This window comes from Perissodus microlepis, chromosome 17 (assembly GCF_051167445.1).
Source record: "Perissodus microlepis isolate ML-2025 ecotype Zambia chromosome 17, ASM5116744v1, whole genome shotgun sequence".
NCBI lineage: Eukaryota > Metazoa > Chordata > Actinopteri > Cichliformes > Cichlidae > Perissodus > Perissodus microlepis.
Genome location: NC_140477.1, coordinates 5,136,887 through 5,153,592, shown reverse-complemented (window position 1 = coordinate 5,153,592; position 16,706 = coordinate 5,136,887). Strand labels below are relative to the sequence as shown.

General features: G+C 41.3%; 1 protein-coding gene across 2 annotated transcripts in view; it reads right to left on the bottom strand.

Annotated features, from left to right (window-relative positions):
* Nucleotides 1-13,092, bottom strand: part of LOC146369089 (chemokine-like protein TAFA-5) — a 158,298-nt gene extending 145,206 nt beyond the window's left edge. The window contains exon 1 of one of the 2 annotated variants that reach the window (XM_084909109.1): nt 12,178-13,092. In XM_084909109.1, the coding sequence (XP_084765235.1) occupies nt 12,178-12,289 (112 nt within the window). In that variant the 5' untranslated portion in view covers nt 12,290-13,092. The remainder of the gene's footprint in view (nt 1-12,177) is intronic. The other variant, XM_084909108.1, reaches the window with a different exon arrangement.
* Nucleotides 13,093-16,706: the final 3,614 nt, after the last annotated feature.

Below are 16,706 nucleotides of genomic sequence, written 5' to 3'. Positions count from 1 at the left end.
CCCCAGAGGTGATGGCTGACAAAATAATCTAACTTGCACAAACCACAGCAGTGTATTTATTCATATTTCTGAAAAATAAAAAGACATCTCTGCAAGCAGCTAGTGCTGTATGAGTGTACTTCTAGACCAGACCATCAAAGTAGTATGGCTTTTGGAGTGTCTAGAGCACAATTTGGGGTCACAGAAGTGCAAGGCTCGCTAAAACGATCTGATATTAAGAGAAAATATATGAGGAAATTTATGCTTCAGCAATTTTTAGGAGACACCCGACACGTCCTTAGGTGGTTTAGTCTGAGTGAAACTGGCCAAACACAATATGCAAAGCAGTTGATACAAAAATGGCAGCAGTCAGCTTAGCATGCTCGTCGTTGGGCACAAGACCTGGACAGCATAAGCAAACATGTATATGACAAGGTTTTTAGATTAGCAACTGGCTTAATTCAATGTAAATTTCGACATGAAGTACTTGAGCAGTGGTGTGAAACTGTTTAGGCTTCTATTGCTTCCATCTTGATTGGTAATACTTACTTTGGTAATAATCAGAGCAAAAGAGAGAGATTCTGCCCATTTTGAGCTCAGTGTTCAGGCAATGGCTATGTTCTGGGAGAAGTATATTGCAGAGGGACACACCTGTACAAGAGACAATTCTAGCTGGTGATGACTGGGGTCTAGGCTGTAAAGTGAGTACTCTAACTATACCATGAAATACCCATCAGTAGAGATGCTTCATCATTCTTCTGCTGTTCACACAACTGTTAAAAGGTAGAAAAATACATCTATCAAATTAACATCTTGCATTGAAATTTTGTTAAAGGTTCCAGGAAGCTTTAAGAGACTCACAAGAAGCTAAAACTGCAACAGTTCACCGTAGCTACTTATTTCATCTGACTGCCTCGTCTCTTTCTAGGCAGAAACATCCTCCTGTGTTTTCTGTTTTACCTGCTGCTGTAATGTGGGGTCAGGATTATACACTGAGGTTTTTAAATCCTAACTAATATAGACTCCAACATTCGCATTGCAAAAAGAAACTCCAGTGGGCAACTTTACTGAGTTTCCAAGCTCCAATGAAACTTGCTGCCTTCAGAATTTTATGTCACATCTCGAACATCTGTTGGATTAGAGAGTGGCGTTCTGACTGTAAATGAGTAACATCAAGCAAACAAGCACATTTATCAAAGGAGAAATTTTTTTATATGTTACAGTTTAAAATAATAGCTGTACAGAGGATACAGCTATTTGGATGTTACCTTCTAATAACATCCTAACTAGAGAGACTTTTATCCCAGAGGACATGTGAAGCCATTTAGGAGCTGCCAAAAATCCAGTTCCACTAATGGCCACTTCAGGCTGGCTCCAAAAGTGACTCAAAAACTCCAATTTTACAATTCCCAACTTCATGACAGAAATAAACATATTTACAGCCAACAAACAGGCCTTTATAGCTGATGTCTTACATCATGACAACTGTCGGGGGATTCATTTTTCACAGCTTACCAGTTCAAATTACATTAAGATTGAAAGTTGGACATTAGTAGGCCGGTAGCCCACCAGCGGGTGCCGTTATATTTTCCATTTAATGTAAAAAGAATGACAAGAAGAATGTGCTGCAGTTTTGTAAAGTGAAGAACTAGCGTTTTATTTACAACTTATGTCACACTAATTATCAGTTATCTTAGTTATCTGTGCAACGTACCCATACAGTAGCAGTAATTGCTAACCAGGTTTGATAGCATTAGCTGACTGTTGTTAATTCTAGACTGCCATCTAAATGAAAAAAGAATGGGAAACCAGTGGTTGATGTCACAGTGGCTATATTGAATAAATGGAAGAAGATGAATGGCTGAATGGCTGAATGGCTCAATGTATGTATGTATGTATGTATGTATGTATGTATGTATGGCTGGCTGGCTGGCTGGCTGGATGGACAAACGGACTAATGGGAATAACTTGGGTAGCTGAGTAACTTTGTTGTAATAGAGGTGGCATGAATGCATAAATTAAATGAATAAACACCTGAAATCAGAACTTCTACTGGCTCAGTAAGTAGTGTAGCACCATAGTGTACTGGGTTACATATTAGCTTGGCAAATAAAAGGTCACTGGTTCACTCTTTGCCAAATAAACCACTCCTCTTTGGGGCTGTGTCTGGAAAAGCATCTGGTGTAAAACTTTTCCAAATCAAATATATGGAGCTATGGAGTGTGTTTATACACCACTCTACATTTAATCACTAGTTATTATTCATCTCTGGCTCTCTTAAACAGCAACCAACCAACTGGTCGCAGCATATGGCTGTCCCTACGTGAGCCTGGTTCTGCTGGAAGTTTCTTTCTGTTAAAAGGGAGTTTTTCTGTCCCACTGTCACCAAATCGCTTGCTCATAGGAGGTCATATGATTGTTGGGGTTTTCATCTTTTTTCTCTGCGTTATTGTAAAGTCTTCACCTTAGAATATATAATGCGCCTTGAGACAATTGTTATTGGGATTTGGTGCTATTTAAATAAAATTGGAATTGAACCTGCTGTGGTGACTCCCTTGCAATAAGGGAGCGGTTAAAAGTGGCTCCATTGGATCAGTTGTTAATGAGCTAAAATGATAACAGACATTCAGAATGTGGCAGTTCATATTGTTATTTGTGCTGAGGAGCATCCAGTTTAATATTCCTTCAGTAGACAAAGACGGGTAATCTGGCAGCTTTTTGGTGGCATTTAATCAACTGCATAAAAGAAGAAAATGGAAATTGTTTTGACTGCAAAATAATTAGAGTAAATGTGTGCTATGACCCCCAAAAAAGGACATGGAATATAGAAATTCATTTTCATGGGTGACTTGGAGGTAAAAAACAAAACAAGAAAAACCAAAAAGGTTTTAGAGCCATAAGTACGTTTACCTTTTTAACTGCATTGTGTTATTTATGTATTTGTCTATTCCATGATATGTTTGACTTATCTGGTTAGTAATACTTGCTGCTTCCGAGACTTCATATGTGCCTCAGGAAAGATTAAGGTTACCGCCTCGTAGGCACAGTGGTAGTTTTTCCATTAAAACAGGAAACCTTCCTCATCCACTGGGCTACACACGGTCTCAAATCTTTACTGTATATTTCTTTTTCTCTCTGCAGCAGCAGCTGCAGATCAGTTTGTTTCTGCATCCCAAAATGGTTGTTGGAGCAGCAACAAGCAACGCTGCAAGATAAATGAGGGCAAGCACAATGTAATTTCCATATCAATCATAGTGTCAGCAGCTTAGGTTGAGGAGAAGGAGAAAGGGAAAGAGGGAGGAATGGAATGATACAAGGAGAGGGAGAAAGGTAAAGGCTGAAAGTAAGAAAACAGATGCTTTTGTTGTTACATACATACTCCAGCTATTATTGAAATAAGCCATTTCAAACCGAGGGCCAAGTAATGCACCGCGGGGCGCAGAGCCAAAACTCAGACCGACCGACTGACCGAGCCACCAGGTGTCTGACTGACAGACAATCCTTGAAACCGTTTCAGAATCTCAACTGTCTCTCGCATGTGGGTGCCGACTGAGTGCAGCTGTCATTTAGATCATAAACGCCCCAAAGATTTATCTTCTAAAAACATTAACATTGAACTGTAGCCTTGATGTGGAGATGGTGTAGCTGACAAGCTGTGGGCATGAATGGAAGGAAAAGGAGGAAGAAAAGGACTAAGAGGAGGCCCTCAAGGCCCCATAACAAGTTCTCAAGAGTTGGGCTGGCGAAACTTTGCGCCGGTGTTATCTTGTTAAGCACGAGAGTCACTGAAGGACACCAGACAACTGATTGAACGGAGTTGACTTCAGCACAATTTCCTCTTCGTGGCGACATGCATCAACCAGGCCACGGGTCCCTATATTCTGCAGCTTAACTACCTCTCAGGCCTCCCACTGTGACAAATGGCTTCTGTCTCTTCTAATGTAATATTTGTTTCTACTTCTGAGAGCCTCTCGGCTACTCTGCGGCAAGTCTGTCTGCCGACTGCTTCATTGTGTTAGCTGACTTTATTCCCCAACCGGCTGTCAATTGGTGGACCGTCTGAGTGTTCTCGTCTGTCTGTCTTTTGTCTCATTGCTTGCGCGTCCTTTTTTTCCCCCCCTCTCCCAAGCTCTTTCTACTGCTCCCCCGTCAACCCCTTGCTCTCTCTGTCTCATGCTCACCATTTCTCTGTCTCCCATGTACGCTATGTCTATCTCGCTTCCTTCCCCTACTCTCTCATTCTCATTGCCTCCCTGCCATCCTGCTCCCTCTTTCCCTCTCTCTCTGAAATCTCCCTCCTCCCCCTATTCCTTTCTCCACTTTACCGCCATGTCTTTGCTCCAGATGCTAGCTGTCTCAGCTCCGTGGGCTGAGTCTCAGTGATGGGCCCCTGCAGGAATTCAAAGCACCATTCTGGCATTTTCTTCCAAGCAATTGCTTCTTGCAGTAATAAAGGGGAGTAGCTTTAGCATCTCTGTCTGAATGGGCTCACTAGCCCTAGGCAAAGCACAAGTGCACATCCGCCAATCCTCTCGGGGCAGGAGGACATCGTGAGTCTCTGTCCGGATTTCAACCCAATTAAGCCATCTCACGCAATTTACAGAATTGGTTACAAAAAACGTACCATTAATCACATTTTCTCTGTCAAAAGCTCAGAATGAGGCTCCTGAATAAGAAAATCCGCATTTTTATTGTCACTGGAGAGCTGGACAAGAAGTTCACATTTGCATACCATGTACAATTATTATACACAAACAACCCTTTTCTTTGAGCTGTGACCTGTTGAGCCCTGCAGTCATACACCACTCATAACATGATATGTAAATATTGCACATGTGGTTTTAATGGTAATTAAAGTCACATCGACAGCAAATTAATTCACGATGGGACACGGAGCATTTAAGGTGCAATTAGCCATGGAGGCGGCTACGGTGATACTTTGCTTAACTGCAAACAGCAAACACTTTGCAATTTGTTTTCACATTAAGTAAATGTCACAGCATATTAGCATGCCATTATGACATCTATGTTTTCTTTTTTCCCCTTTACGAAGCAGAGTCTGGTTACAAAGGTGCAGGTGGAGGAACAGAGAAAAAAGGAGAGGCTGTTGAAGATGAAGCAAGGAGACAAGGAAGAAGCTTTGATGAAACTTTTACTGCATCTCTGTGTAAACAACTTCACAAACTGTTGTAGCTGCTAACTGTTCTGGGGCCATGAAAGCAGCTTTGGAGGAACAGGTTGTTCTTACAAGTCAGCATCATCTCTGTATTTTGCTTGGATATTCAGTCACTACATGTATGCAGCACACAGCGTATGTGCATATTTTTTGTATTTTGTATACCTAAAATCAATATTATTAACCAGAAGCCCAGAAATACACACCAATAATACCGGAAATAGAAGTACTGGGAATGTAACTGAGTGTTTACCTTCATTTGTGAGTTTTATGTCTAAAAGGCTTAAATAGAGTATTTACCTAAAAGGCCAGCATTCATTAATTCAGTGACAGTGTGGGAGAGCAATGCATCTGTTACTTCTAAGCAGTTCTGTTTGTTATGTGTGTTTTGATGTAAATCTACTGATTTTTTTTCAAGTTTTTAAGAAAACGTTGGTTTGATGTTTTCCTTTAGCAGAACTGAGCCCCTTCATGCTAGTAAATCTATGAAGTTCTACTAAGGCACAGTAGTAGCTTGAGTTCAATGCTAACAGTGGTTTGGTAATAGTAACAATATCCATTTTCACACATGCACCAGAGTTCTAAACATTTCTATACAAGTATTTTAGTATATCCAGGTGTCAGTTGCAGCCCTTCTCTTTACCTGGGTGTTACTTATCCCGAATTATCAGGTATTACCTCTTGTGTGTAGCACCCATCCAGTTTATGGCTACAGCTTGCTAACCAAGCTTTTTACTGTTTAATGATAGCCTACTAATTCATGTAAAGAACAACTTCCGACAATGCCCTAGCCTTATTCTCCCTACATTCTCTGAAATTCAAATGTGATGTTAAGTACAGCATCTTAATTTAGTATGTTAACATGCTAATATTTGCTCATTAGCATACAGCTGAAGCTAATGAAAACACTATACACTTTGGTACTCTAAATACCTGCAAAGTTAGCAGCATACCGTTTGTCTTTCCAAAATTGTAATAAGAGCCCAACCTTAGCTGCTAAAATATATAAATAGACCAAAGGGGTCACCTAAAGTGGATGCAACTAACTGCTTGAGTATTAGACTCCTATTGCTCCCCATAAAGTCACAGTTGAACCTAAGCCCATGCTTTGATGCAGTCTCAGTAATACGTATATAAAATGAGCTTTACAAACTAGCAAATAAGCTATTAAATTCTGATTTATTAACAAGAGTATTTATAAAGTGGTATCACAGTCCCAAATGTGCAAACCTTTTTAAAACTTACAGGATGATAGATTGCCTTAGAGAGAGCCAAAAGTACTTACAGCACACCAAACATTGAAAATGTACTGATCATTTCCACACAGCAGATACCATCAATGAATTGACACAAGTGCTACACGTAAAACAGAACAAGGAAAAACAGAAAATACTGCCTGTGGCCATGCTGCCATATCCTTCCACACACTAAAAAAGTTTCCATATCCACTTAAAATTTTATACTCTAAGTTGCCAAAGCCTCAATATTAGTTCTTCGCCTTACTAAGCTTGACACTGCCGATAAGTAGCATGGTCATTACGTGATAACAGCAAACGCTCCTTCTCCCCTTCAAATGACACTCATCATGGTCTTTAAATTTTGCAAAGCTACCTTTTAAAAAGTTGCTCAAATATGCATGCGATCCATGGCCCCATTTCCGGCGGTCCGTAATGTGGCTCTTTGCTTTCTCTGTGGAAAAACTCAACAAGTTGACTCTTTATGAATTTGCGTCCCCAGGCCATCTGCAAGCCTTTCTGCCGTTCCCTGACAGTGGCTGCTCTCTCTGCCTCCCTCCCTGCAGAGGAAGAAGCTCCAGGCTATGCTGAAAATAGGATAAGATATTCAAATAAGTGCGCGCGTTCACCTACAAGTTCTTGCGTCTTTTTTTTTTTTTTCAGGTCAGTCAAGTCCTGTCTTCTCCACTGGCAAACCAGCCTCGCAACAGATTGTGCGTGTGTGTGTGTGTGTGTGTGTGTGTGTGTGCGTGTGTGTGTGTGTGTGTGTGCACGTGAGCTCATGTAAGCCTTGGCGAATCACCACAGATGCATGACTGTGTGTTTTGAGCTCTTTGGGCGATGGGTTGAAATGCCCCCAGGCCTGCAATTCTCAGTAACAGTTAACAACCTATTGATACAGCTGCAGAAGTACAGCGACCCATAAACAAACAGGCAGGAAACACAGGATACCACGCTGAGCGACAGAGTGATGTGATGAGAATGGCTTTAAGCTTTCGTGCCTGACAGCAGGGGAATGCATGCACGTGTGTGTGTGTGTTTGTTTGTTTTTGTTTCTTTGTGTGTGTGTCTGACCTTTCAGCATTTTCTAAAGTCTGTATCTTTACAGGGTGGTCATGTATGTGCAAATAGATGATTGATGTTCCTGAACGACCTTGATGATGTTGCGCTCGTTTGTGTGCCCCGGTGTAACCTGCGTGCCTGCTTTGATGTTACGTTCATTACTGTCTCTGCTTTTCAGGGCTCAGATCTGAGTGTGCATATGCCTGTGCCAGAGGTGTATGTACCTGCATGCAACATTGTATCCAAGGGTGGAATGAATCAGCAGTTGCTACATGCCTAAAAATGAAGGCTGCTATAAGAAAAGAGTTGTGCGTGACCTCTCTTCCTTTCTTCCTCTCTATCACTTCCTCCTCCTCGTTCTCTTGCTTCCAGTTTCTCTACTTGTTACTCTGTCTTACCTCGCTCTCTGCTGTCTCTGCCTCTCTCAGTGTGTTTGCAGTTCAGACCCGGACCACAGCCGTGTTACATTCCTTAGCCATCCCAAGCTAAGATTAGCATACTGATTAGCTACCCTTGTGGGCTCTCTCATCCGCCTTCCTCCGAGCTCACATGCAGGGCTACAGTCTCATGAATACATAATTGCACCGTTGGCAAACAAATGCACGGCTGAGAGCTTCCAGATGAGGGAGCTAGTGCACAGAATACAATATTGTTTGTTGCTGTTGTCGTTGTTGTTGGCTTCTTTGTAATGTAATCAAAAGGTACTGGAGCATTCTGGTGTGATTAATGTTTCCAGCACCGACACGTACATTCCAAATACTTCAGTTGTTGACTTGTTTTTATTTATCTCTCCCTCTTTTACTTTTTTCTCCTCTCCTCATGTTTGTCTTCTCCTTTCAGTTCTGTTTTTTTTTTGCCACTTTCACCCTCTTGACCGTGGCTTCTATTTCACCCTCAGCAGGGCTTGTCTTTCCTTTACCGCTTTATTTCTTTTGCCTTCATCCTTCCCCTTATACCCCCTTTTTTTCCCATCTCTCTCTTCTTGCCTCACTTGCTTTCCTTATCAAGGTATTAGAGGGGATATCAAGTCACCTGCTGCTCTCACCTTATTCCGTGCCTCTGCTTCTCTCTCTCGCTCTCTCTCTCTCTCTCTCCCTTTCTTCCCTCCACCCCATGCCTCTCTCTGTTCTCTCTTCAATCTCTCCCTCTCACGAGGGCCTGGGAGAGGACAGCGTATCGTGTGAAGTTGGATGTTGATTCTAGGTGACAGGCACCATGAGAGTCATAGCCATAATCACAGAGCTCCACCACCACCACCACCCTTTTGGCTCTAAAACACAGCAACAATGCAAAGCAAAAGTGCCCTTGGCACAGATATTAGCCATACATTACTAACCATCACACAAATGCATTGTCTAAGATGTAACACATTTTGTAAACACTTGAGAATTTTCTTTCTTATTTTGGTGTCTGTCTATCTATCTATCTATCTATCTAGATAGATAGATAGATAGATAGATAGATAGATAGATAGATAGATAGATAGATAGATAGATAGATAGATAGATAGATAGATAGATAGATAGATAGATAGATAGATAGATATGAAACCACTGCTGAACTTTAGTCTTTGATAGCAAAAACACTTCCAGTTCTATACAAGTCCATGGAAAACATCCTTTAAACTTGATCACTGTAAACACTTTCCTGATGAGTTTTTGGTTCAGTCACTCATTTTGGATCATACTGAATGAAAAGTTAGATCTGTTCTGTAAATCTTGGTCATGCTGTTTCAAAATGAAGTATTTTCTGCAGTATGAAACTGCACACTCTTTGGTCGATAGCCAGTGAGCTGTTTCACAGTCAGACCTGCCCTTACTCGTCACATCTGAAAGATGAGAGTTGGTTGATTTTTCTGCAACAAAGATGGTGAGGGTGGAAATGCTCCTCTCAAGGCATTAAATAATCAGACTTTAGAAATTGGTAGGTCCACCTACCAATTTATGGGCTCAGATTATGAACTGAGCCCATAATCTCATCTGGAAAGGATTCACTGAGGTCATAAATGAAGAAAGCCAAAGTGACATTTTCTGATAGACTTCTATACAACTTGGCATCTTTTGCAACTAGAGGAGATGCCCCCTGCAGGCCATTAGAAAAACTGCAGACTCTAGAAACTTCAGCATTGGCTTCATTTTTCAGTTATGCTGATTCTGTATGCATGTGAGTAACATGGACATCAATTTCTAGTAAAACTTGAAATCCTTTACAAACTGTGGACAATTTTTGTAAGAATATATATGAATAACTACCATGTGTGTATATGATTATTACCATTTATATACACAAACCAATGGTTAATCATGTTTTATTGGTTTCTTTCTTAATTTTGAGTAGAAGGCTGTAGTAAAGCTGCCATTTAAAAAAATAATAATTAGACAATCAATCAATAGTAGAATATTAATCAGCAAATTGCTTGAAAACGGTCATTTTTCACACAAAATTGTCAAAGGTTTACGGGCTCCAGCTTCTAAAAACATGTCACCTGTCTTACATTAATGTATATTGATCTTGTAGTGAGAATGAATTGATCACTCTCACAAATATCATTATTGTCTTGAGATGCAGTCAATATGATAATGAATGCTTGGGTTGTAAAATAAACAACAATCAGAAGAGAAGAGAAAAGAAGAGAAGAGTCTGCTGAGAAAGCAGAGACTTCAGACAGAATAGCATAGAGGACATGCATTGGTCAGCTCAGCTCAGAGATCCACTGGTTTGAAAGATCTGGTTAAAAAGAGGAAATGAATAAAAGAACAAGTGCTACAAAGAGTGGGGGGAAAACAACATAAAAAATTTCAACCAGAAGAAAGTTAAGCACAAAACAGCGACAAAGATGGACAAAAATGAAAAAAAAAAAAAAAAAAAACTCAAACAAACCCAGTGTGACCGGGACATCGGAGGACACATGAACAAAGTAGAGGGTAAGAAAAAAATACAAAAAGTATAAAACAGAAATACTGCACTGTCGAGGAAGGTCAGAGTAAAAGGAAACCCACAAGAAGAAAGGCAAAGCTAACAGTGAAAGGGAGTTGTGCAATCTACAGAGCTGCAAGTTCAAATGTTTGGAAATTAACAACGAAAAAAAATGAAACGAGGAGCGAGAAGGGAGGAAATTACACAAAGTCGGCCCCAGCACTAGAGTTTAATAGACCAATAATGGTGGTAACAAAAATGAAATATACCCATAAGGCGGACTGTTGGACAAAAGGTACCAAATAACACAGTTTGAGCAGCGTGGAGTAAAGAGGTATTAAAAGAGGAAATCCAGGAATGATTATCACTCAGATTATTAAGTCTCTGAAGGCTCGAGGTGTTACTGGGCAAAAAGGTCGAGGTCCTTGCAAAAGGAAAAAGCAAGACTGCTGACTGAAACAAACATCCAAGCATCGTGATTGGACACAAACGGAAGATCAATGGCACATGGCCGAAGGCACCATAAAAGAATAAAAAGCCCCCCCCTCCAGAAGCTTTGGGTCTTATAAATTAAGCCTGTCATTGATTAACCTGAGGTCTGTGTGATTACAAAGCAAACTCAATCTTGTGTCCTTTGTAGAGAAGGAAAAAAAGGTAAAAAAGGAAATGAACGAGCTGAGGTCGGTTCACATCGCTGTAAGGAAAACACAGCATCACAGTACGAATCTGTTACAGCACCAGCATAGCTAATGCACTGGAGGACAGGGTGATTATATTAACCATTAGCTCAGCTGCTAATGAAATAACTTTTCCCTTTCCTCTTTTTTTCCATGAGCTTATCATGGCTATTGCACATAGCCTCCTTTTTTTGTTCACACATAGCAGACTGAAGCTCTGTGTGCCAGCTGGATTTCTCTTCATAAGTGAGTCAGAGGCGGTTTGAGCGAGAGAAGGAAAGCAAGACGGAGAGAAGGTGTGAGGGTGCCAGGGAACAAGAAATGAAAAGACACCCATGGCCAGAGAAGTAGCCCAAAAGAGAGCCAGAGAGGAGCAAATTGCGTGTGCGTGTGTGTGTGTGTGCTTGCATACATTTGCCTAATAAGGTTATCCTCGGGCACTCTTGAATTACTGCCTGGAGTACTATTTGTCCAACTAAAAAGGGTTTATTCATAAATTTAAAATAATAATAATAATAAAAAAGCCAGATTTGTACCTTTTAACATTATGTGAATTTGTTATGTATATCTTCTGGATTCTGTGTTTCAGAGATGACAAATACATGACAGCCTGACCTCACTCAGTCAGTCTGAGAAGCTTTAAGAAATAGATGGGTGCGCGCGCGCGTGTGTGTGTTCGAGAGACAGATAGAATAAGAATTAACGGGAGTCACATGAGACTTAATTAGGCCTGTGGCGCACTCTTATTCCAAGCCAAAGAAAGTAGTTTCACAAGACAATGAGACACATCCCCCTGTTTTTTTATGAGAGAGGATTTGTGTGTGTGGTGAGGGGCTTCTCTTGATTCTGCCTGTCTGCATACACAGGAGCAGGAAGGGGCTTTAAAGTGAGTGTGTGCACGCGCAGCTGTGATCCCCGTGCGTGTTTTTCAATAGGGGGGAAAAAAGAAGAAGAATATGACACGTCGACAACTACTGAGATCAATAAGCTAAGAGCGATTGCCAATACCACTCACATAATTTTGTTGTCAAAGCCTTCCCACATGACACGGTCACCCACTGTGGGTGTGTGTGTGGTCAAAATAGAGAGCGTGTGACAGACAGAGAGAGGGGAGGAAAGCGGCGGGACTTACCGCAATAGAGAAGCAGCAGCGCTGTCAGGAGCAGCACAGCCCAGAAACTTGACGACATTCTCGGCCAGCGACTGGCATCTTTGCGTCTTGCCAACCTTGACACTGAAGCCATTGAAGAAAACAGCTAGAGCACTTCCTTCGTTATGGAGACAAGTTTTAAAAAAGGAAGAAGAAATAAAGAAAAAATAAAGAAGAAAAAAAAGCGCTGACAGTAAATTCACAATCCAGCTCGGTCTCTCACAGTGATCATATCTCCGCGTGTAATCCCACAAAAAGACATGTCAAGCTCGAGTAACTGATTAGGGGGTGGAAAAAACAAAAGAAAAAACAAAAGAAAAAAGAACCAATAACAAAAGAAAAAAAGCAGTGATTTGCTCCACGGGGCGCAACAGAAAAGGTCACATCTTCCACAGAAAGCGCAGTTGGGGAAACAACGCAGCGGGTTTTAGATTCGCTCGGAAACAGAACTTGGTCCCTTTTTAGTTGTTCCAAAGTGTTTTAGCCTCAATTTCCGCCCCGTTTCAGTCAGAGTAAGCGGGGAAATTGCGCTGAGTTACTGCTAAAGTGTTCAATCATCTGTACCGCAGCGTCGTAAAAGCTCCTTTCACCTGTGGTAGGTTTCCTCGATTCTCTTCAGTCTCAGCAGCCCCGACACTGTAGCTCATAGACTGTGTTTAAAAAAAATATATATATATATATATATATGTAATTAAACAGGCTCTTATAAAATCCAGCGAACAAACGCCTGCCTGGATGAAAGAGGGTTGGTCATAAAAGAGAAAGAGAGATTGGGGGGGGGGAGTCCTTCAAGCTCTCGGTTTGGGCACAGAGTGGATGAAGATCACAGCATGCTTACAGAAGGAACCGAAGGATGGAGAGTGGAGGGGGTAGAGGCAGACGGAGAGGGAAAAAAGTGCGCACCGTGCGACTCCAAGTGTTTTTGCCTAAAGTGAAACATCCACATAATCGATATCACGTCAGCAATAAGCCACTTGAGGTCGCGTCTTTTGCTGTTACGCCAAAGCAATCGCTTTGCGTCGTTAAATCGGCGTGAATTACAGCTTACAGTGTATCGATTTCACATACCCCGCTTTGATTTTTACCAATCAATCACGTCTGAAAACGTGAGATTGTCCCGCGAACGGTCAATATTTGTTCTGGAGCAAATGTGGGATTTGAACTATTTTGCAGTGGCATCAAGATGAGTTTGTCCCATTTCAGCAATATATCGACACACAGGGGCAATACTAACAAAGTGATGATGTGGGGGTGTGAGGAGGAGGTGTGTGTGTGTGGGGGGGGGGTCCGATATTTTTCTGCTTGTGCTGCTGTTTATGTGCTTCTCTGTGGTGGGGATTTTCCATACACATCATACAATCATTATTAGTTAGAGGTCTCAGTGCATGCACAGCCTTTTTTTTATCTTCTCAAAACGTCACTGAGCGTCTCTGGAAGAGCACAAGCTTCAGTTTGAAATAAATGGATTTTATTGCCAGTATTGAGCATGGTGACGTTATCTGCTCATCGAACCATCTTAACCACAGTAACAGCGCCTCCTCCCAAAATGATCAGCACTCTGTTGGGGCATCTCAGACTGACCCGACGCTCACAGCACTGGGAGAACATTTACTGAAATGCTGTGTTTAGGTCCAGTTCTGCAGTTTTTTTTCCTTACCACACTGGTGTACTCCCATTAATACAATTATTTTTAAAAGTGGGGCGATGTTGTGTAATACTGGATATAAATGAACCCAGTGTCATTACATTGACCGAGGGACAGCCTATAAAGCACACTATGACCTGCAGCTTTTTAGTGTTGCATGCTATAATACAACACTGGTTTTCTACATAAAGATAGCTTTTAACCATCATTCAGCACATTAATCGGGACGTGTTTAACTTAAACTTAGGTGTCATTGTTTAGTCATTACATGGCTAAATATTCTTGCAATCTCTCTGGAAGGACTTTTCAGTTTTCAGCACCACGGACAGCTCCACCATGTTTGGAACAGCTCCTTGGACAGCGAGGCAATGGAGCCTCAGCACCACAAATACCGCCAGCCCGCCGGACACCACAGTGGCGCGTTGGTACCATGGACAGCGCCAAATGCTAAGACCACAGAGCCACGCTGGTACCACGGACAGCGCCAGAGCCTGAAACTGTTCTGGCTGCTGGCAGCCTGAACGTGGAGGCCTCTACAGTACGTATTCACCTACCATGCATGCTAATCCTGACGTCTGTGGCCACTGTATCTCACTGTCTTTATGGTGAAAATATTCATCACTGTGAATTACGGTCCCATGAAGCCAAAAAGAGCAGCTCTCAATTCCAAAAATATCATTTATAAAGATTCCGAGCTTTGTCCGCTATACATTTCTGTTGTAGCAGTGCACCAAAGTGTAATAAAACAGGTTGTAATTGAACAGTAAAGTTCAGTATGTGTCCTTAACAGTTCTTATAAACCCATATTCTAGAGGTTATAATGTTATTAATCTGAAATAACAGACATGCCTCACTTAACACTTAAGGCTGGTTCTAGCCCTCATAGACTCAGCCATGAAAACACGAAGTTTACCACAGGTACAGAAACAACTTTGGTCTTTACAGCGTCCCCTTAATAACATCATTTGTACCAAAGCGACTGTTTTAAATTTGTTATTAATTTATAATTGAACTTTCTGGAGTTTAAAAAAGCTTAAAAAGTTGGTATTTATTGGCAGATGCTAGCTACCTACCCAGGGTCACCTTCCACCTTTTCACCATGTTTGTGGTAGTTGTTGGCTTTTTGGAGCATTTAAATGGAAATCTTAAAAAATAATATGGGCTGCTGTGAGATGCAACCTATCAAAGAGGTCTGTGATATGAAAAAGTGCCACCAGAGTCTGTAAGAGTGTATAATAAGAAAAGTGAAAATGGAAAGATTCACACCTAAAAGTGACATAAAAAAAAATTAAATCCAGACACCCAAGGTCCATGGTTTGAACAAGTAATTCAATTCAATTTAAATCAATTTTCAGTACAATTAAATTAAATGTTATTTATATAGCCCCAGTTGCCTCAAGATGTTTTATATTGTAAGGTAAAGACCCTGCATTGTTCAAATAAACCCCCCAAACTCACAGTTTTTAACAGAAAGAAACCTTCAGCAGAACCAGAGTCAGGCAGCGAGAGAGAGGCAGGATGGAAGGCAAACTATTGATAGAGAGCCAGAATTTAATATGGCTAATGATTAAATACAGTAGTGGTGTGTAAACACAGAAGTGAAAATATTTGAGTGAAGAAGAGCTTAGTGCATCATGGGAAGCCTCCATCAGCCGAGCCCTACTGCAGCGTGACTCCCAGCCCGAACTACATGCTTTATCAAAAAGCAAAGTTTTACATCTAGCCTTGCATCTGCTGAATCCAGGAACCACAGGTGAGCCTGGAGTCTGAGTGTGCTAAGTGCTAATAAGGTTCTATGAGGTCTTTAAGCTATAGTAATAAAGAGGCTTTATTTCAGGGAGCTGGTCGCATTAAAAATACATCAACACATGTGGGTTTGCACCTTCTTCAGGCTGTAGGGAAAGTTTATGCTTCATTTTTGGTGACTGAAATCGTATTTTATATCTGTTACTGACCGGCAGATAGCACATCTGTGTGTACAGTTGCAGTTAGAATTTACTTCCATTTAGCAATCTCCATTCTAATCCAACATTAACAACTTTTGTCTTAAAAACACCCTGATGGTAGTTTCACAATGTAGAGTTAACCATTTTACCATAATGTCACAGTGACTACCCCCATCTTTTACATACAGTCTATGGCTTTCCTTAGCTGTGCTACTGTTGAACGCAAGAGCACACAAGAACAGGAACGTTACCTCCTACACAAATGCCAAAGCCTGCTTTGCACACACACACACGCATTAACTCAAACTCACATGTTTCTTGCAGCAAATCATGGAAGTAAGCATATATACATAATTCTCTGCTGCTCTCTCACACATTCTCACAGCCATTTGCTTCAGCTTGGATATAATGCATAAGCTGTGGCCTACATATGTTATCCTCTCCTTCACTTTTACGTAACATTTCTGCAACTCCAAACAGAAGGAAGTGCACAAAGCATAAAAAACACTGAGTGAGTTCTTGCTATTTCTTGTTACCCCTTCACTCCCTTCAAAGGCTTCAAAGTTGTACACAAAGGCTTACAGGCTCCTTTTTTTACTTTTTGGCTGTGAACCATAATAAAACATTATCTTATTCGCTCTTGACATGAGTCAGCATTGTGACACTGGTTCTGTTGCGTGCTAAGCGCTGGGATCTGGCCTATGTTGGAGTTCAAATGGATTCCAGAAATATGTGTAGAGTTTGAATGGTGCTTCAAAATGCAGATGGGGATTCTAAGAGAAACATCCGCACTTGGCAGCGAGCTCGCTGCCAAGTGCAGCAGCTTTGAAAAAAATCAGATAAACACACTCCTTTGGTAAAAGGATGATTCCCATCTTAACAGAAACTTCCGCAGCTGAGATGAGAGAAAGGATGAACCA